The sequence below is a fragment of the Barbus barbus genome (genome assembly GCF_936440315.1).
Source record: "Barbus barbus genome assembly, chromosome: 40".
NCBI classification, from domain to species: Eukaryota; Metazoa; Chordata; class Actinopteri; order Cypriniformes; family Cyprinidae; genus Barbus; species Barbus barbus.
In genome coordinates this window covers 8,586,975-8,603,997 of record NC_136718.1, presented here as the reverse complement: position 1 = coordinate 8,603,997, position 17,023 = coordinate 8,586,975, and the positions used below count along the sequence as shown (strand labels likewise).

The 17,023-nt window shown below is 33.6% G+C and overlaps 1 protein-coding gene across 4 annotated transcripts in view; it reads left to right on the top strand.

Moving 5' to 3' along the window:
• LOC306859698 (neural cell adhesion molecule L1-like protein) overlaps positions 1–6,584 on the top strand; it is a 66,006-nt gene extending 59,422 nt beyond the window's left edge. For 2 of the 4 annotated variants that reach the window (XM_079400889.1, XM_079400888.1), the window contains exons 25-26: positions 472–544; positions 3,789–6,584. In XM_079400889.1, coding sequence (XP_079257015.1) covers positions 472–544; positions 3,789–3,990 — 275 coding nt within the window. In that variant the 3' untranslated portion in view covers positions 3,991–6,584. The remainder of the gene's footprint in view (positions 1–471; positions 545–3,788) is intronic. The other 2 variants (XM_079400887.1, XM_079400886.1) reach the window with 1 other exon arrangement.
• Positions 6,585–17,023: the final 10,439 nt, after the last annotated feature.

Below are 17,023 nucleotides of genomic sequence, written 5' to 3'. Positions count from 1 at the left end.
TGCATGCATTAAAATGCATACGAACCCTTATGGAGCTTATGGAATAAAGCCTAAGGCATTCCTAGACCATTTTAAACACTTTGTTCTTACATCACTGTGGCTGTTAGCTATACTTTACATATAGGTTATTTATAACTTACCAAGCTGAAAAGAATTCACGTTTTATCCATTCAAGTTCAGCACAAAGTAGTTTATCTAAAAGGCAGTCAGTGTCCTTGATGTGCTTCCACACAGCAAAATAGAAATTTGGAGAATAGGAAGTATTGAATGTTTGCTCAGCATTTGCAAAACAAATGGATATTATATTATCATTATTGAAATGATATCAATGCAACAAATTTCAAAAGCAACTGAGAAACTGGTACACAAAGCATCCGTCGTGAATGTTGTAATTTCACTACAATCAAATCTCCCAAAATTGTATAATGATATTTTACGATAAATAACATCTTTGCCTTTTTTTCTTTGCAGTGAAGGAAAAGGAGGAAACTCCCGCTGATCCCGAAGCTCAGGCCATGGGTGGAGAATCTCCCGGCGAGTACAGGTCAGAGAGCCACACTAGTTCTGTTATAGATCATGACACAAGTTCTTCATCTCACCGAGTTCCCGTAAAATCATTTATTAATGCCTTTATCTCCTGCAAATAAACCCTACATGTACACCATTTACTTGGAGCCACGTGGAAACCATTGCTCTGCAAGCTTGAACTGACTCTGTGCTCACTAGCCAGCACACAGGTAGTGAACAGCAGCTTTCTTTAGCATAAGTAAGATTTTTGGTGTATGTTGATAGTTGTTATATTGTGTTTAGCCAGTAGTACAGATTTAAAAGAGTTCCTCAGTCATAGAAATAGCTGAAAATATTTGGCAATTTTCAAAAGTAAACATTTAAGATGTTTTTCCAGGCCTGGAAATGTTATGGAAATAAATACAAAATACTTTGTATTTTTTATTTACTTTTACGTCAAGGCAAATTAATGAAACTTTCTAGTGAATATGTAATCTTTTTTTTTCATGGACTAGATAAATTTATATATGCAAAATGTTGCTCTTTGAGAGTGTTTAAGTCAGAGTCTGTTGATTTGCTAAGTGCAAATCTTTTAAAAGATTAGTATCTGACATACAAATGGAAATCCGTTGATATAAAAAATGTTTGAGCCAGTATTTTTAAAGAAATTAATACTTTGATTTAGCAAGGACACATTAAATTGATTGTTTCTTGAGAATTGAATCAGTATATTAGAATAATTTCTGAACGATCACGTGACACTGAAGACTGGAGTAATGATGCTGAAAATTAAGCTTTGAATCACAGGAATAAATTACATTTTAAAAGATATAACAATTGAAAAGTTATTTGAAATTGTAATAGTTTTTCACAATATTACTGTTTTTTTTTGTTTTTTTTTAAGAGACTTCTTTCAAATATATATATATATATTTGACATAAGTTTACACACACACACACACGTACATTTAAACCATCCAATAATCAGAAATGACTGGAAATGTGATGGAAATTTCTTGGATAAAAAGAAACAAAAGTGTGTAGTTAATGTTGGAAAAACAACAACCAACCAGGTGCAAAGTGACAAGTGACACATTAAAAACCTGTGAGGAAAACAGACCAGAGGCAAGCGAAAAGGGGGGCTGTGTGCATTTAACTTGTACACTTGCAAACGGAGTAGCTTGAATCCATAAATGTGTTTCCATCTCATTACACTTAGACACAGAGATGCCCAATTTATTCCTCCCTTAGGAAAGAAATGCAGCCTTAGCAGAGGCTCGGAGTCTGATCTGTACGCTACCCTTGTTTGGGGAGTTACAGCACCAGACACACTCAAACATCTGCTAACTGAAGAAACCAGATCGGGAAGTGCGTCCCGTACCAGCTGTGGAGTATGACGGTAGCCTCAGAGGCTTTCAAAACTGCTTTACTCTGGATTACACAAGGAGGCTACTGATTTATTACACTTTTGGGAATAGAAGAGCAGGTTTATCATGTTACACCATTGGTGATATTCATTCGATGCACTGTAATATGATATAGTGCATTGGATTCTGGGATCCTAAGATATTAGAGATATTACAGGATGACTGATAAAGGATTTTGCAAATACTGATAACTAAACTGAGGAAAAAAATTGAGATTAGTCCATCAGTCAGTTACTGAAACACACATATACACTAATAAAAATAAAACAGTTTTCTATTGTAATATATTTTAAAATGTAATTTATTCCTGTGATGGTAAAGCTGAATTTTCAGCGTCATTACTCCAGTCTTCAGAGTCACATGATCCATCACATATCATTCTGATATGCTGATTTGGTGCTCAGTTATTAATAAAGGTTTTTATTATTATTAATGTTGAAAACTGTTTTTGGGCGGTTTTACAGCCTTCCAGGTTTGTCCTTTGTAACTGTATATTTTATTTTGGACAGATCCCTATTTTAGTGTCTCTCTTGTAAAAATATATATTTTTTCTTAATTGACGTGGTCACCCTCTGAATGTTTTTGGTCATCTGAATGACAAATATAATTATTATAATTTTTTTTTAATCCAAAATGTGAAAATCCCAGTGACAAGAGGGACTAAAATGCTGCTCATATATGTGAAAACTATCACATTGTTCTAATTAAACTATAGTATCTAGTAACGCTTGTGTCGGTAACAGGGTTGACTAGAAAAAAATTGTCATAAAATAATATATTACATAGCCTGAGATGGCACAATACAATTTCATGTCATTTTAAAGTGTCTTCATTTTATAGATGTTCAAAAAATGTTGATTAAACTTATTTTATTTTTTATTTTTCCTAGTGGAATAGGTACCGATTTCGTGGAATGACCCATTTACTGTCACCTTTGAACAATTTAAGGCATCCTTGCTGTTAATAAATAAATAAACAAATAAATAAATATTTATGACCCCAAACGTTTGAATAGTACTGTGACTGTATCATGGTTTTCACAAAAATATGATGCAGTTTTCAACATTAATAATAAGAAATGTTTCGTAATTATATAATATATATTAAAATAAGTTATTTTAAATTGTAGTAATATTTCACAATATTACTATTTTTGTTGTATTTTTTTTATCAAATAAATGCAGCCTTGGTGAGCATAAGAGATATTTAATGACGACAGGTTCTGCTAAAATTATTTTAGATTTGATCTGCACCAATTAATCGGAAAAAGTATCTCATTTGACACATTGTTAACTCTAAATTTTGGAGAGATGATGCAATACATTCCCTACTGTGAATTGTTCTCTTGTGGTCAGCAGGACTATTATTTCCAAAATTAAAAGAGGACAAATGTCAGTTTATCTTAATAAATGTTCTGTCTGGCTTTATTTTATCGCTATCCGAGATGTTGTGGCATCTCATAGTAATTGGGAGCTTACGAGGTGACCCCCTGTCTCTTTACAGACACCTGCTTGCTGGCAGTGTGCCTGCTCTCAAATTGGCAGCTAATTTTGGTTTGTCCCATCATTCCTTAGGGACTAAAGTAACCTGACAGGCTGTTTGTCTACAGGCACACAAAGCATCTCTTAAGTCGGTCCTCTCATTGGCTGGCATGCTCTGCAATTTTCTCCCTCTCTCTAGTTTTGAGAATTGCCATCAGGCCTTGCCATCAAGTTTTTGCAATTAGTAATTAGCAGAAAGCAGTGATTGCATCCTTCCCTTTCACCCTTCTTCACCCGCTTTATCTGCCAGCCTCGACTAGTATCATCATCCTAGTCACTCTGAATTTGACTCATCTTTCTTGCTGTTTGACAGTGACAATGATGAGAAGCCGCTGAAGAGCAACCAGCAATTGTTCACAGACATCAAAGCGGATGATAGCAGCGAGGACAGCTCTGTGATGTCGGAGGACGGCGACTGCGAGTTCAATGAAGATGGGTCGTTCATCGGCGAGTACTCGGGGTACAAGCGCAGGGTGTCCACAGAGGTGAACGGACATGCCCCAGTGACTTCTTAATGCTGGTTCAACCTTAAGAACTTTTAAACTATTTTACACGGAGAATGAGAAGATTGTTTGTAAGATGTGCCATTAATGTGCCTATGTTTTTTACAGAGTGAATAGCCACTTCTTTACAGTATTAATATGAAGGGTGATGACAGGTTATAGTTCCAGTCAACATGAAAATTATGCCATCATTTACTCATCGCTGTACTGTTTCAAACGGGTACGACTGGCTTTAAGACATTTAGCAAAATGTTCATTCTGCTCTTTTCTTACAATAAAAATAAATGGTTATAAAGGACTGCAAAGCTAAAAAAAAAGGACAAAAATATGTCTATACCCTTGTGAAAAAGAAGTACACTTTAGCATACTTTAAGAAAAGTACTTACTATGGAAATAATATACTTTAAAAGAATACTTAAGTGCAAACTGACTGTAATGGTTTGTAATAGACACTTAATTATGTTCTTTGCAATTAAATACAATTTTAGTTTTAGCTTAAATTTATATTAAATCTATTTAAATTTAAGAGTGTTTCTTGACCCACTTAAGTAGTACATCTTTCTATGTAATTTCAGAATTCTGCTTTCTTTGAAATATGGTTAAAGTGTACTTTTGAAAATATTGACAAACATTTATGGTCATTAATGTCATTTCTTTTGAGACTTGTTTGTCATGTATTTCAATATATTTGCAATTATGCGTTTGTAATGATAAAGTTGCAATTAAATACATTTAAAACAGATTCCCCCGGTTTCACAGACAAGGCTTAAGCATAGTCCTAGACTAAAATGTACGTCTAAGCTGTTTCAACTGACTGATCTTAAAATATATCAGTGCCTTTGTTTTGTCTCCAGATGCACACCAGTAATGTTTTTCCTAAGCACATTTATAAAAATTACTTAAATATGCTAATTGAACTATGGCCTAATCCTGATTTAGTCTAAGCCCTGTCTCTGAAACCGGGCCATTAACTTTAAAAGTACATTTAAAAAATATATTTTCTTTAAAATTACATTTAAAGATATGAAGTACACTACAAGTGTACATTTATTACAATTAAGCACATTTCTTTTTCACAAGGGTATTCGAAGTCTTCAATACAATATGATATGCAAGTCATTGCTCACTGATTATCTTCTGCACCTCTCAAATCTCATTCACATTTGTGCATATTCAAATATGGCACGACAAAACATATCACAACAGGTTTTATATCAGTGATGGAAGAAAAAACAAGTCATGCAGCTTTACTAGACGGTGAGTAAATGAAGACAGAATATACATTGTTGGATGAACAAATAATTTAACATCATTTTTTATTTTATGAAACATTATTTGCCCAACAAGAAAACAATCAGGTTTGTGCACCTTAGAATTAATGCGGATTGCACAGTTGCGTTTGGATTAGGTAACGTTTTCACGATTCCTGCTAAAGAAGAAATAAATAATTCATGGCCTGTCACAAAACTGATAGCTTGACAGCACAATTTTCGGTTACATGTTCGCTTGTGTGGGCAATCACGTAACCTCTCTGCACGCCTCTCAGCAAGATACTGACACAATGAAACAAAACAATTATGTTCTGACTCCTCAATATATCTACAAAAACATATTTCTGTTTAACCACATATTTGATTAAAAATGACATTGGCACTGCCATGGGAAAGAAATCGGCGAGAAAGGTCAACACTGAATGGTTAGATCCCATAATTTTCTACTTGCACTAATTTGCAAAAATATGTTTTAGTGCATGCAAGCTAGCGCCATAAAGGGGATTATGTTATCAATAATGTACTGAGATTGCCTTATTAGCTTATTTAAACTATAAGACTCAAGTATGATCAAGTCCTTCAATATACTTTTGGTGTCTTCAGCAAATCTTTTACATTTTCTAATTCGGTTTTGCCTCTAAAATCCATGTTCCTAATAATATATTATGTCCGGGCCGCAATCCAATGTAATGTCAATCCAGCTTGAAATCCTGCTAACATATTTATTATTACTGAGAGAAAGAGAACCCTTCTGCTGATATATGACATGCTTTTTGTTTTGGTAAGTTCTTTTTTCTATTTTTAGAAAGATTTAGTTGAGAGATTCCAGTGTAGAAATTGTTTTATTTTTAAACTGCTCTTCTGTTCTTGCACTGTATTTAAATATCTGTAGATATTTGTTTGTAATTTTTCTTTATGCATTTTTATTTTGCATTTCATTCTGCTTGAAATATTGCTTATACTAAAGACTCAGGAGGTTTTGTTATAGAATATTCTGTGCAAAATGTTAATCCTTGTATCTTCATACCTGAACATGTTTACTCCCACATTTGCTATATTTGTCATGCACAATACAATGAAATGTTGACTATCACAACACATTTTGTTACAATGAACCTAAATGATTTCAGTGTTCACCACAGAAAAACACAGGGCAATAAAATTATTTTTAAATTATTTATAGAAACATTTTGGCTCTATATACTGTAATAGAGATTTTTTTTTCATTATTAGCGTTTATCATTTTGTGATTCCAGCACAACTAGGAAGTATGCATCAGAAATCCAGGTAAACTGTTTCCTGTAAAGGAGTTGTGGATAAAGATTTTTCCTTAGTAATAAGCTGTCACACGTTCTTTTGGAGAGTGCCTTATGACCTTTGACCTTGTACTTTACACGTCTCCACAATACAGCAGCGCACCAATTAAAAGACACACACTGTTTTTGAGGGCACAACCTCTACAATTAGAGCCAGTGTTAGAGCACATCCTGATGGGCCTGAACACGTCCCACTTGACTGGGAAGAACCAAAACATGTATAAGAGGGTCAGCAGATCGGGATTACTACATACACTGAACAAAATTATAAACGCAACACTTTTGTTTTTGCCCCCATTTTTCATGAGCTGAACTCAAAGAGCTAAGACTTTTTCTATGTACACAAAAGGTCGATTTCTCTCAAATATTGTTCACAAATCTGTCTAAATCTGTGTTAGTGAGCACTTCTTCTTTGCCGAGATAATAGATCCACCTCACTGGTGTGGCATATCAAGATGCTGATTAGACAGCATGATTATTGCACAGGTGTGCCTTAGGCTGGCCACAATAAAAGGCCACTCTAAAATGTGCAGTTTTACTGTATTGGGGGGGGGGGGGGTCTGAAAACCAGTCAGTATCTGGTGTGACCACCATTTTCCTCACGCAGTGCGACACATCATTCAGTGTTCACCACAGAAACACACAGGGCAATAAAGTTATTTTAAAATTATTTATAGAAACATTTTGGCTCTATATACTGTAATAGAGATTTTTTTTTTTTTTCATTATTAGCGTTTATCATTTTGTGATTCCAGCACAACTAGGATGTATGCATCAGAAATCCAGGTAAACTGTTTCCTGTAAAGGAGTTGTGGATAAAGATTTTCCTTAGTAATAAGCTGTCACATGTTCTTATGGAGAGTGCCTTATGACCTTTGCAAATAGGCCTTTTGTGTACATAGAAAAAGTCTTAGATCTATGAGTTTAGCTCATGAAAAATGGGGGCAAAAACAAAAGTGTTGCGTTTATAATTTTGTTCAGTGTATAAAACACACTGGCCAAGACTCCATGAGGTAGACAGTAATTAGCTTGATCATTGTTTGTCCATTCAATATTCTTTTGCATGTATTCATATACATAATAATCAGAAATCTTCAAAAGAGGGTGAAAAATAATGTATATAAAACAAAACTAATAATTTCAACCAAAGCTATACTATAAGCTAAAGTTTCAAAATGTTCCATTGTCTCTCACATAAAAATAAGTCAAATTTAAATATGATGTACAGCAACAGTGTGCATTAAAGTGCATCATAAAATACAATAAGCTTAAAATTCAGCACTAAATTTATACAATGTTTCTCCATCTCGCTATAAACCAGGGAGTCCTTGTACTGAAAAAGCTTGGAGACCTAGGTAGAAAGTATATATACAGTATAATGAAGAATATAATATTGAGCTATACAATATAATTTGACATAAATGGTACCGAAGTAGAAAATAAAGTCACATTTAATTACATTTCTCGAGTCCAGGATGAAAGAAATTCTGTTGTGTTTCAGCGCACAAATACTAGATTTACTATGTCAAGCTGTCATGGTAACCTCTGCCTGCTATAGTGCCTTAGACTTTTACTTTATGGCAATTTAATGATGTTTATGACAACTGAAATAAGGGGAAATACCTGCTATGGCCCTTATTTATTTATTTTAAAAAATCACAGAAATGCTCTTCCCTTCATCACAAATCCCAAATGAAATGAATCAAAGGAATGTCCAGGGCAATTTCGCAATGTTCTTGTTACCCTTAGAGGTGACTCATTTCTCTAACAAACTGAATATGCTGGATATCAGAGAAGGAAGCTGGCAACAGTAAATATACCCTACAGTTTCTACGGTGATGCTGGAATAAGTGTCACAGCTAAAGTCAAAAAGAGAGAAATACATAAAAAAAGAACCATTGTATACTGAAAAAAAGAAATCAAACAGAAATGTCAAATATTTTTAAGATCTTAAAAGTTGTCAAAATACTGAAAAAATAAACCAGTAACACCTTAAGGACCAATTCTCACTATTAAGTGGTTGCTTAGCATGCATATTATTGGCTGTTTATTATAAAGCACATATTAATACCTTATTCTGCACGACCATATTTTAGCTCCCTTAATCATACCAAAACTCAACAACTACCTTCATAACTATTAAAAAGCAGCAAATTCAGAATTTATTGAGGCAAAAGTCAGTTAATCGTGAAGAATTGGTCCCAAAACGGAAGTTAAGAAAGATATTAGGTTTATGCTTAACAACAAACAGTTTGCTAATAGGGTAACAAAGTGTGTATATTCTATGAAAATAATTATTACACAGGATACATATCTTTCTACTTTTAATTGTGTGTTACTTGCTATTTCTTTGAAATTATTTGTGAAATTTTCTGAGTGAAAATGACCTCAGTTGTATTCAGCTATTCTAGCCATGTGAGTATCTGATCTCATGCAGATTTTGCAGGTGAATTGCCCTTCTTCCATCCAAAGCTCGTCAAGATTAAATAGGCATCCAGCTATAATCAGATGACTCCATGACTAAAGCACTTGAAAAACACCCAATGCTTACTGCTGAAATACAGGTCATTCACAGCGATAATCCCTGCTTCGTGCTGGATTATTCTTTTATCCTTTCTAAAATTGCTTTCTCTGTAGAGCAATGAAACCCACTAAACAACAGCAAAAGATTACCCCTCCCCCATCAGTAAACCTTGGCCTTGTCAAAATGAATCGTCTCGTCCAAGGCTTTAAGATTCAACATGTAACACACAGGTAAAGTCCATAGTGAAACACAGTGAGCACCTAAGGTCAGAATTATACATGACATAAAACTCAACGTTGTTGACCCTTGTCAATAATATTTCCATCCATTTCTAGTTCTTTTGGTGATATGCTTTGCTCAGTTGTTATGGATGTAATTGACTACCACATGCATGTTTTTAGGATTGAGACAGACTAAATTTAGATATATTGTTTTCCCTGAAGAAAATGTGTACTTGGTGATTGGAATTATTTAGTTTGTTTTCCTGTGCAAGGTAAAATTCAAAAATTTACCATCTTAGAGACGTAATCGCACACCGCTCTTTAACAAATCTGCCAGATGTTTTGAATCAGAACAATCAATGAATGTCCTATATGGCATAAATGATTCACTTTTGAATCGGTCAAACCAACATGAATCAATAAGTCACAAGTAGTCATTTTGAGTTGAGACTTACTAGATTTTGATTGAGTTTTTTCCTGAAAAACATGCGAGTTGTGCTTTGGGATTTGGATTATTTTATGTCTTCCTTTGCCAGGTAAAAATCAAAAGTTGAATAGCTTAGACAAGTAATATCACACCTCTCTTCAACAAGTCTCCCAGATCTTTTGAATCAGAGCAATGTCTGATATAGCACGAATGAATCACTTTTCATTCAGTTCATTTCAATGAATTGTTCAAAACCAGACATGAATCATCAAGTGACAAATTATTTTGAGTTTGAATCAGTCAGTTTTATCAAATTACTCACTCAACTGACTAATTACTTTCTAAATTCCATATTATTCCAGATAGATGTGTTGGAAAGACTTTATTTTAAAGGTGACATAGTTACACGTTACATGCACCTACATAATAAATTATGCATTATTAAATGCAAGTAACCCTAAGCCAAACCCTAATCTTAACCCAAACCATATAGTATGTAGTTAATTAATATTACTCAGTACTTAAATGTATAATTACACCGTAACAAGGACATCTTAAAATAAAGTGTAACCAAATAATTCTATACAGTCTACACAGTATGTAATTACATCATAAGTAACTGTAATTAAATCACAGAGAGGTTAAGAGAAGCCCCTTTACTTTTGCACAGGAAAATAAATACAGTAATTAATTATTAATTACCTAGTAATGCATTTCACCAACATTGCAATAAACAAGCATTTGAACAAAATTAAGCTTACAATTTTTTATATATCACACAGAAAAAGGTAACTTCAGTGTAGCAAAGACTTAAGAAATTTGTATTTGTACTGAGGAGAGACTTCTTTCAAAAACAAAGATTTTCTGAACTCTAAACTTTTGAATGCTAGAGTAGCAGTGCACTGTTATCTATTTTTAGCATTCCCAACACATTTACTAGAACAAACAGTTCATGAACGTTTAATACCTCTATGCTAAATATTAGCAATAGTGAGAGTGATGCTAACCTACGTCGTCATTCAATCTTCACCTTTCATTTTCCTGTCCATGACACTTGATAGCTTGACACTGTTGATGGACTATTTCTGTGAGATCTGATAAATGAGAACATGAAATCACAGAAGCCCAGGCAATCTCAAGGTTTTTATACCACAAAAGAGTGATATAAACATCTAGCTGGACTGTTTGCTCAGTTATAATATGGAAATATATGGTCAAGCTCGAGTATTCACTCTCATAGATGCCATAAAACAAGTAAAAAAAATTCCAAAAGTGTCACATGCCTGTCACTAAGGTACTTTCAATGCACAAGCTGTCTAAAAAGAAAGCACCAAGGTTAAGGGAACTTGTGAGTGCATAGTCCATCCACTGTGGACAGATGCTGTGAAAGCCCTATAGGAGCGTAGGAGGGTACTTTTATCATACAAAGCTGTAGTTAAAATGTTTTAGGACGTACCGCAGTAGGTGATCCTGAACCAATGCACAGTGACCCTCTCTTCGTTCTTCACAAACACTGTTTTCACTCGTCGAACATACACATAAATCCTAACCCTGACCCTAACACCATTAGATTTAGACGCAGCAGCTCTCAAAGCTTTAATAAAGAAAGAAATCAGCTTGTAAATAAAAACAGCAGGGCTTGTTGAGGGCGAGGTTTGATCTACCAATTATTCCAGAGAGCAGCAATGTACAAGAAGGTGGAGGACACACGCTATGGAGTTTTTATAAATAATGAACGCGTAGTTCACGGGGAGGTAAAATATGACAGGTGTCATATTTCAAGATTCCTGAGTTGCTTTGTTAATAAAAAGAGGACTTTTAAGAGAACTATTCTTAAACAAAACTGTCAAGTTGTCAAGTTCAGTGAGAAAAACATGGTGAATATTGTATTTGTTCACACAGCTGCAGAATATGGTTGCCAGTGTTGTTTTAGAGTCCTCAATGTAGTTAGGTTCACACATAATAAACAAGAATAACAACCGCATTTTATAACCAAACTGACTGTCTTACAACCATATTTTCGGTAATGTGTAACAGAAGAACTTGTGCCTTAATTGGACTCATAACAGCAGGTCATTTGTAATAAGATTAACTGGTGTTATTAAAGTTGCCATCTTTGATATAATCTAGTCTACTTTAGTCATATGTAAATTACTCTGATACATTTTAGAGATCGGTCTTCACAATAATAATTTTTCACAAATATTTTGCTGGTTTATTCACTAATCATCACCATCATTTCGGAACTACACCATTAAACCAAAACACCCATTTATTTGTAATTAGCACCAAACGAATGAACCTTTAATAATGGGTTAGAACAAATAGATATGAATATATTTTATTTAAAGCCAGTGGACACAAATGTGAAAATATAATCTCTAGTGAAAATGAAAAATCAATGATGGTGACAATTGTGACAGACTATATAAAATAAATAAAAAAATAAAATAAAAATAAAGTGAAATTAAATAAAATAAAACTCTAGTGAGCTGCCTTGCTGTCTATCTGCTGCCTATATGAAACACATAGGATATTTTGAAAAATGTCTCTTTATCCATACGATGATGGTCAATGGGGACAATGTTGTTTTGGACCCCACTGACCTTCATTTTTGGACTAAACTGTTTTTTGATCTTCATTCATCAAAATATCTTCTTTTTTGTTCTGTCAGACATGTATGTTTGGAGCATCATGACAGTGACAAATATTATGACAATGTTTTTGGTACAGTATCCCTTAAATGGATGTTTTCAAAGACCTTTCCTTGTGAAAAAGTAGCACACTTTAGCATACTTTGAAAAGAGTACTTAATAATACACTTTAAAATATACATAAACTGAATCTAATGTTTTTGGAAACTTAATAGCATGACAATTGGCAATTAAATGTTTTCAATTTACATTAAATGCAATTAGATGAATTTTAGAGTGCTTTTTTGACCAACTTAAGTAGGAATTAAGAACATCCTTGTATGCAATTTCTTAATTCTATTGTGTTTGGAAAATGGATAAAAGTGTACTGCTGACAAGCATTTAAACTAAAATGCTTTAAATGTCATTTCTGGCTAAACTTGTATGTAATGTTTTTCAATATACTGTATTTGCAATTAAACAATTGCAACTATGAAGGTGCAATTTAGTACATTTAATATATTAACTTAAAATGTAAAATGAAATCAAATAAAATTACAGTTAAAATATAATCAAGTACTTTACATATACATCTTAACGCATCACAATAAGTGTACTTTAAAGCATGGCAAACTATTGTTAAAACATAAGGACATATATAATGTACTTTAAAGTAAAACTTTTAAATTGACTTTATTACAAAGTGCAGTCAAGTTAAGAAACAGTCATGAAAGTGAACTCTCTTTAAGTACATTCATATTATAGTATCTGCAAGCACCGTTTTTTTATATACATACTTAAAAGTTTTGAAGTACTCTGCAAGTGCACATTCAATACAATTAAGTGCACTTCATTTTCACAAGCCGTTTCAATGCATTAGAATTGCCTCCTCTGCAAAATATGTATGATAATTTCTCAGAATCTGGTATCTAGAAAACACAGGAGTGCCTATAATATCTTAAAATGCTCACAAGGTTTTGGAATAGAGCTTGGGTGACATTTAAGAGTGTCGTACAGAAACATTCACATCCTTTAAGGATCTCAGTCCCACTGTTCCTCTGCTGGTCCTGTTCTCACATTAGACTGAAGCTTAATTTGTCTCACTAGAAAGGCAATTATGCAAAGACGCCTGTTAGAAGTCATTACTTCCTGGTACAACACTTTAGATAGTGACTGCGCGATCGCACATGTCAGCAAGCCAATCAGAGCGAACGCTGTGGCATCAGCAGGAACAAGGAAACTCTCAGCCATGAAAGAAATAATGAGAGCCGAACGATGTTAATAAGCTTACATAGCATGACTGGGTAATGGAGTGAGAACCTCTACTATCACTGTGTTTATCGCTCATTCAGTATTCATGAGGTACTTCACAGTATGGACAAGCACATGTTGTGCATCTTTCACTGCTTTTAGATACACTGAAGGCTAAAAGAAAACAGAAAACAAAGTTTTGCTAAAAAGGCCTCATTTTTGAGAAAATAAAACATAGCCACAACTTAATAAATAGCACGAATAATGTGAACAAACTCTTAATCTATACCCAAGATATCCTCCCCTCCAACCACACCAGTTTTAATTTAGTAGCCTTGATATACTATTATTACTACTTGATATAACTATTATAGTTTTTGTTAATATTTTATTTAGTTGTTGTTTTTTTTTGTATCCTATTATATTTTGGTATTTTCTTAAAGTAGTTTTAATTTTAGTAAACGCTTTAGTAATTTTGTTGCATTTTTGTCATTTTGAATAGTTAATAGTTTAATAGTTATAATAATTTCTGTATAGTTTTAGTTTCATTTTCAGTTTCAGCTAATTTAGTATCTCAACTAAATGAAAATGAGAAATGCTGTTTTGACATAATTTTTTGAGGTTTTACTTTTATTTATAGTTAACGATAATAACCTTGCTGTACACATGCAATCAGTCTTCTAGAAAAAGCTGGGCTAACCATACCATACTAACAGCCAATCCCTGACCGCCTGAATAAACTGCAGCACAGTCCACCTACTATATATGCAAATATTTGTTGGGACTGAATTCAGGAATGACCATTTTATAGATGTATGCAGTTTGCGATGGAGAAATACAGACAAAAATGAACAAAATCAGAGATAAACAACTTTGAGTAAAGTGGCAGAAGTTAGTAAATAAACTTCAGGCATCCAGGCCAATACACTGTAAAAAAATTGTTTCAAAAAGTTGTTTCATCTTAAAATAATTTGTTACCCCCCGCTGACTTAAAATTTTTAGTTTAGTCAACTTGAAATTTTAAGTTACTCGATGTTAATTCAAGGGACAACTGGAATATTTTAGTTGACTAAACTAAAAATCTTAAATCAGCGGGGTAACAAATTATTTTAAGATGAAATTTTATATATTTTTTTTACAGTGATTACAGCAGTTAGAGCTACAGCCCCCAAATTCGGCATTCAATGAGTGCAGATATTTGCCCCAAACACTGAAATATTTTACTTTTGTGAAACTTTGCTTGTTTTAATCTGGTTGAGTCTGCGTGCTGCTTGATGACACACAATATTTCATAAAGTGCATTAAAACTGAAAAGAAGAAGTGCCAGCGAAATATAACTGAAACCTAAAAATTAGTTTTTAAAAATGAGTCCAAGTTAAAGAAACTAAATCTCATTAAGAGAAACATTTTAAAAGAAACAAAAATACAAATATGTTGAAAACTGAATCACCCTCAGGGAATCAGAGATGAACACATTTGGAGAAATGTAGCATTACATCACTTGCTCTACCAGTGGATTCTCTGCAGTGAATGGGTGCCGTCAGAATGACAGTCCTTAATGGATTTGTTTCTTACAAACATGCACTTAACATGTTAATTGATGGACTGGAGTTGTGCGGATTACTTGTGGATTATTGTGATGTTTATCATCAGCTGTTTGGACTCATTCTGACGGCACCCATTCACTGCAAAAAACATCCATTGGTGAGCAAGTGATGTAATGCTGAATTTCTCCAAATCTGTTTCCATGAAAAAGCAAACTCATCATGGATGGCCTTAGGGTGAGTACAATTTCTGTAAATTTTCATTTTGGGTGAACTTTAAGTATTTGCAGCAGATTTTCACAGAGCAACCGCTAGCAAATGAACAAATACTAAAGTTGGCAAAATGTGTTTAGCTAATTAAAAACAGCAAGGGGCTGGATGGACGAGCCAATATTCCATTTTAATGCGGTCACTCTTAACGGGACCTAATGAGATCTGACGATGAGGAGATTACAAGGCAAAGTTTACTTCAAAGTGCCTCAGACACTAATGAGAGAGGAAAACGTTATGCTACGATATACCCTACAATGAGATGTGAGCGTTCAAGTCTGAATACATGCAGGCTTTTCTGATATTTCATGCAGCGTTTGCAGATAACATTCATTAAAAATGCATGAAGGCATCAATAAACACGATCATTTGCATATGACGCAAAGCACAACTTTTGATCATTATATATTTGGTTTAATTGACATGGCTGAGGTTAGCAAGGTAAATGGGGAAATGTGAGCAGAAAATAAAATAGAACATAACATTGCAAGATCGAACATAAAACAAAAAAGACAAATGGTCAAATAAATCATTCTTGTATGACTAAAGAACCGTAATGTGGATTTTTAGTGTCTTCAGAATGCTGACTTTGGATTTTATTTATTTATATTTTTATGAGCTTATATTACTTTCAAAATGCTCTCCCTTTCAGAATTAGCATTGCTAGATTATTTTTTAACAGTTTTATTTTGTGCTCTAGTTTTTTAGACACTGACTAGCAACCTTTGGGTTCAGAATAGTTATGGAATAATTTGTTATGTATTGGAGAAATGTCATGATGATCAGAGGAGGGAAAGGAAAACAGCAAAGCTGAGATTTAATCAAAAAGATTAATAACAGATTGGCCGGCTGTGTTTAAATCTACTGCACTCCAGCAGTTTTAATAGGATCAGAGACGTGGGGATTCACTGCTTGTAATGTTGAGGTAGAATAAAATGCAGTTAATTGCACCACTGTCAACCATTAAAACGCAGTAATGGGGTCTGTACAATCTTCCCCGCAAAGCTCTCTCTCTCCGTCAAAAAGCATTTACCTTTGAAACACAGCCTTTATGGTCTCACAATAACACCTATAAATGATTCAGTCCTCTGTCTGGCACTGAAATGCCCACATGAAATGTCTTAACTGTGCAAAACTCATCCACCGGACATGTTTTTCCCCTTATATAATGTTCCACTTGATCCAACATATTTTTACAGTATTGCATTGTACAGTATGTCAACACATATTCCAGATGGAAACAGAAGTGATACTCTTGTGTACAGATGTTAAACATTGTGTGCACCATTGCTTTTGTGCAGTGAATTTTGAATTAACTTGTGTAATTTAGGGAAGAATTATTATATAAGTGGATATATCAGAATTTGCTGAATATGCTCTGTTCAAGCTGGGATTATTATCGCTAACAAAAAATCGAATTAAATAAACATTGACTGAAATAAAATAAATACAAAACTTAAACTTTATTTCAACCACAGTACGTCTCATTTTTACATTTCTATTTTTCAGTTTAAGTTGAAGTGCTAAAACGAATAAAACTAAAACTTCCATTTAAACTATATGAACATATTTAAAATAATGTCAAAAA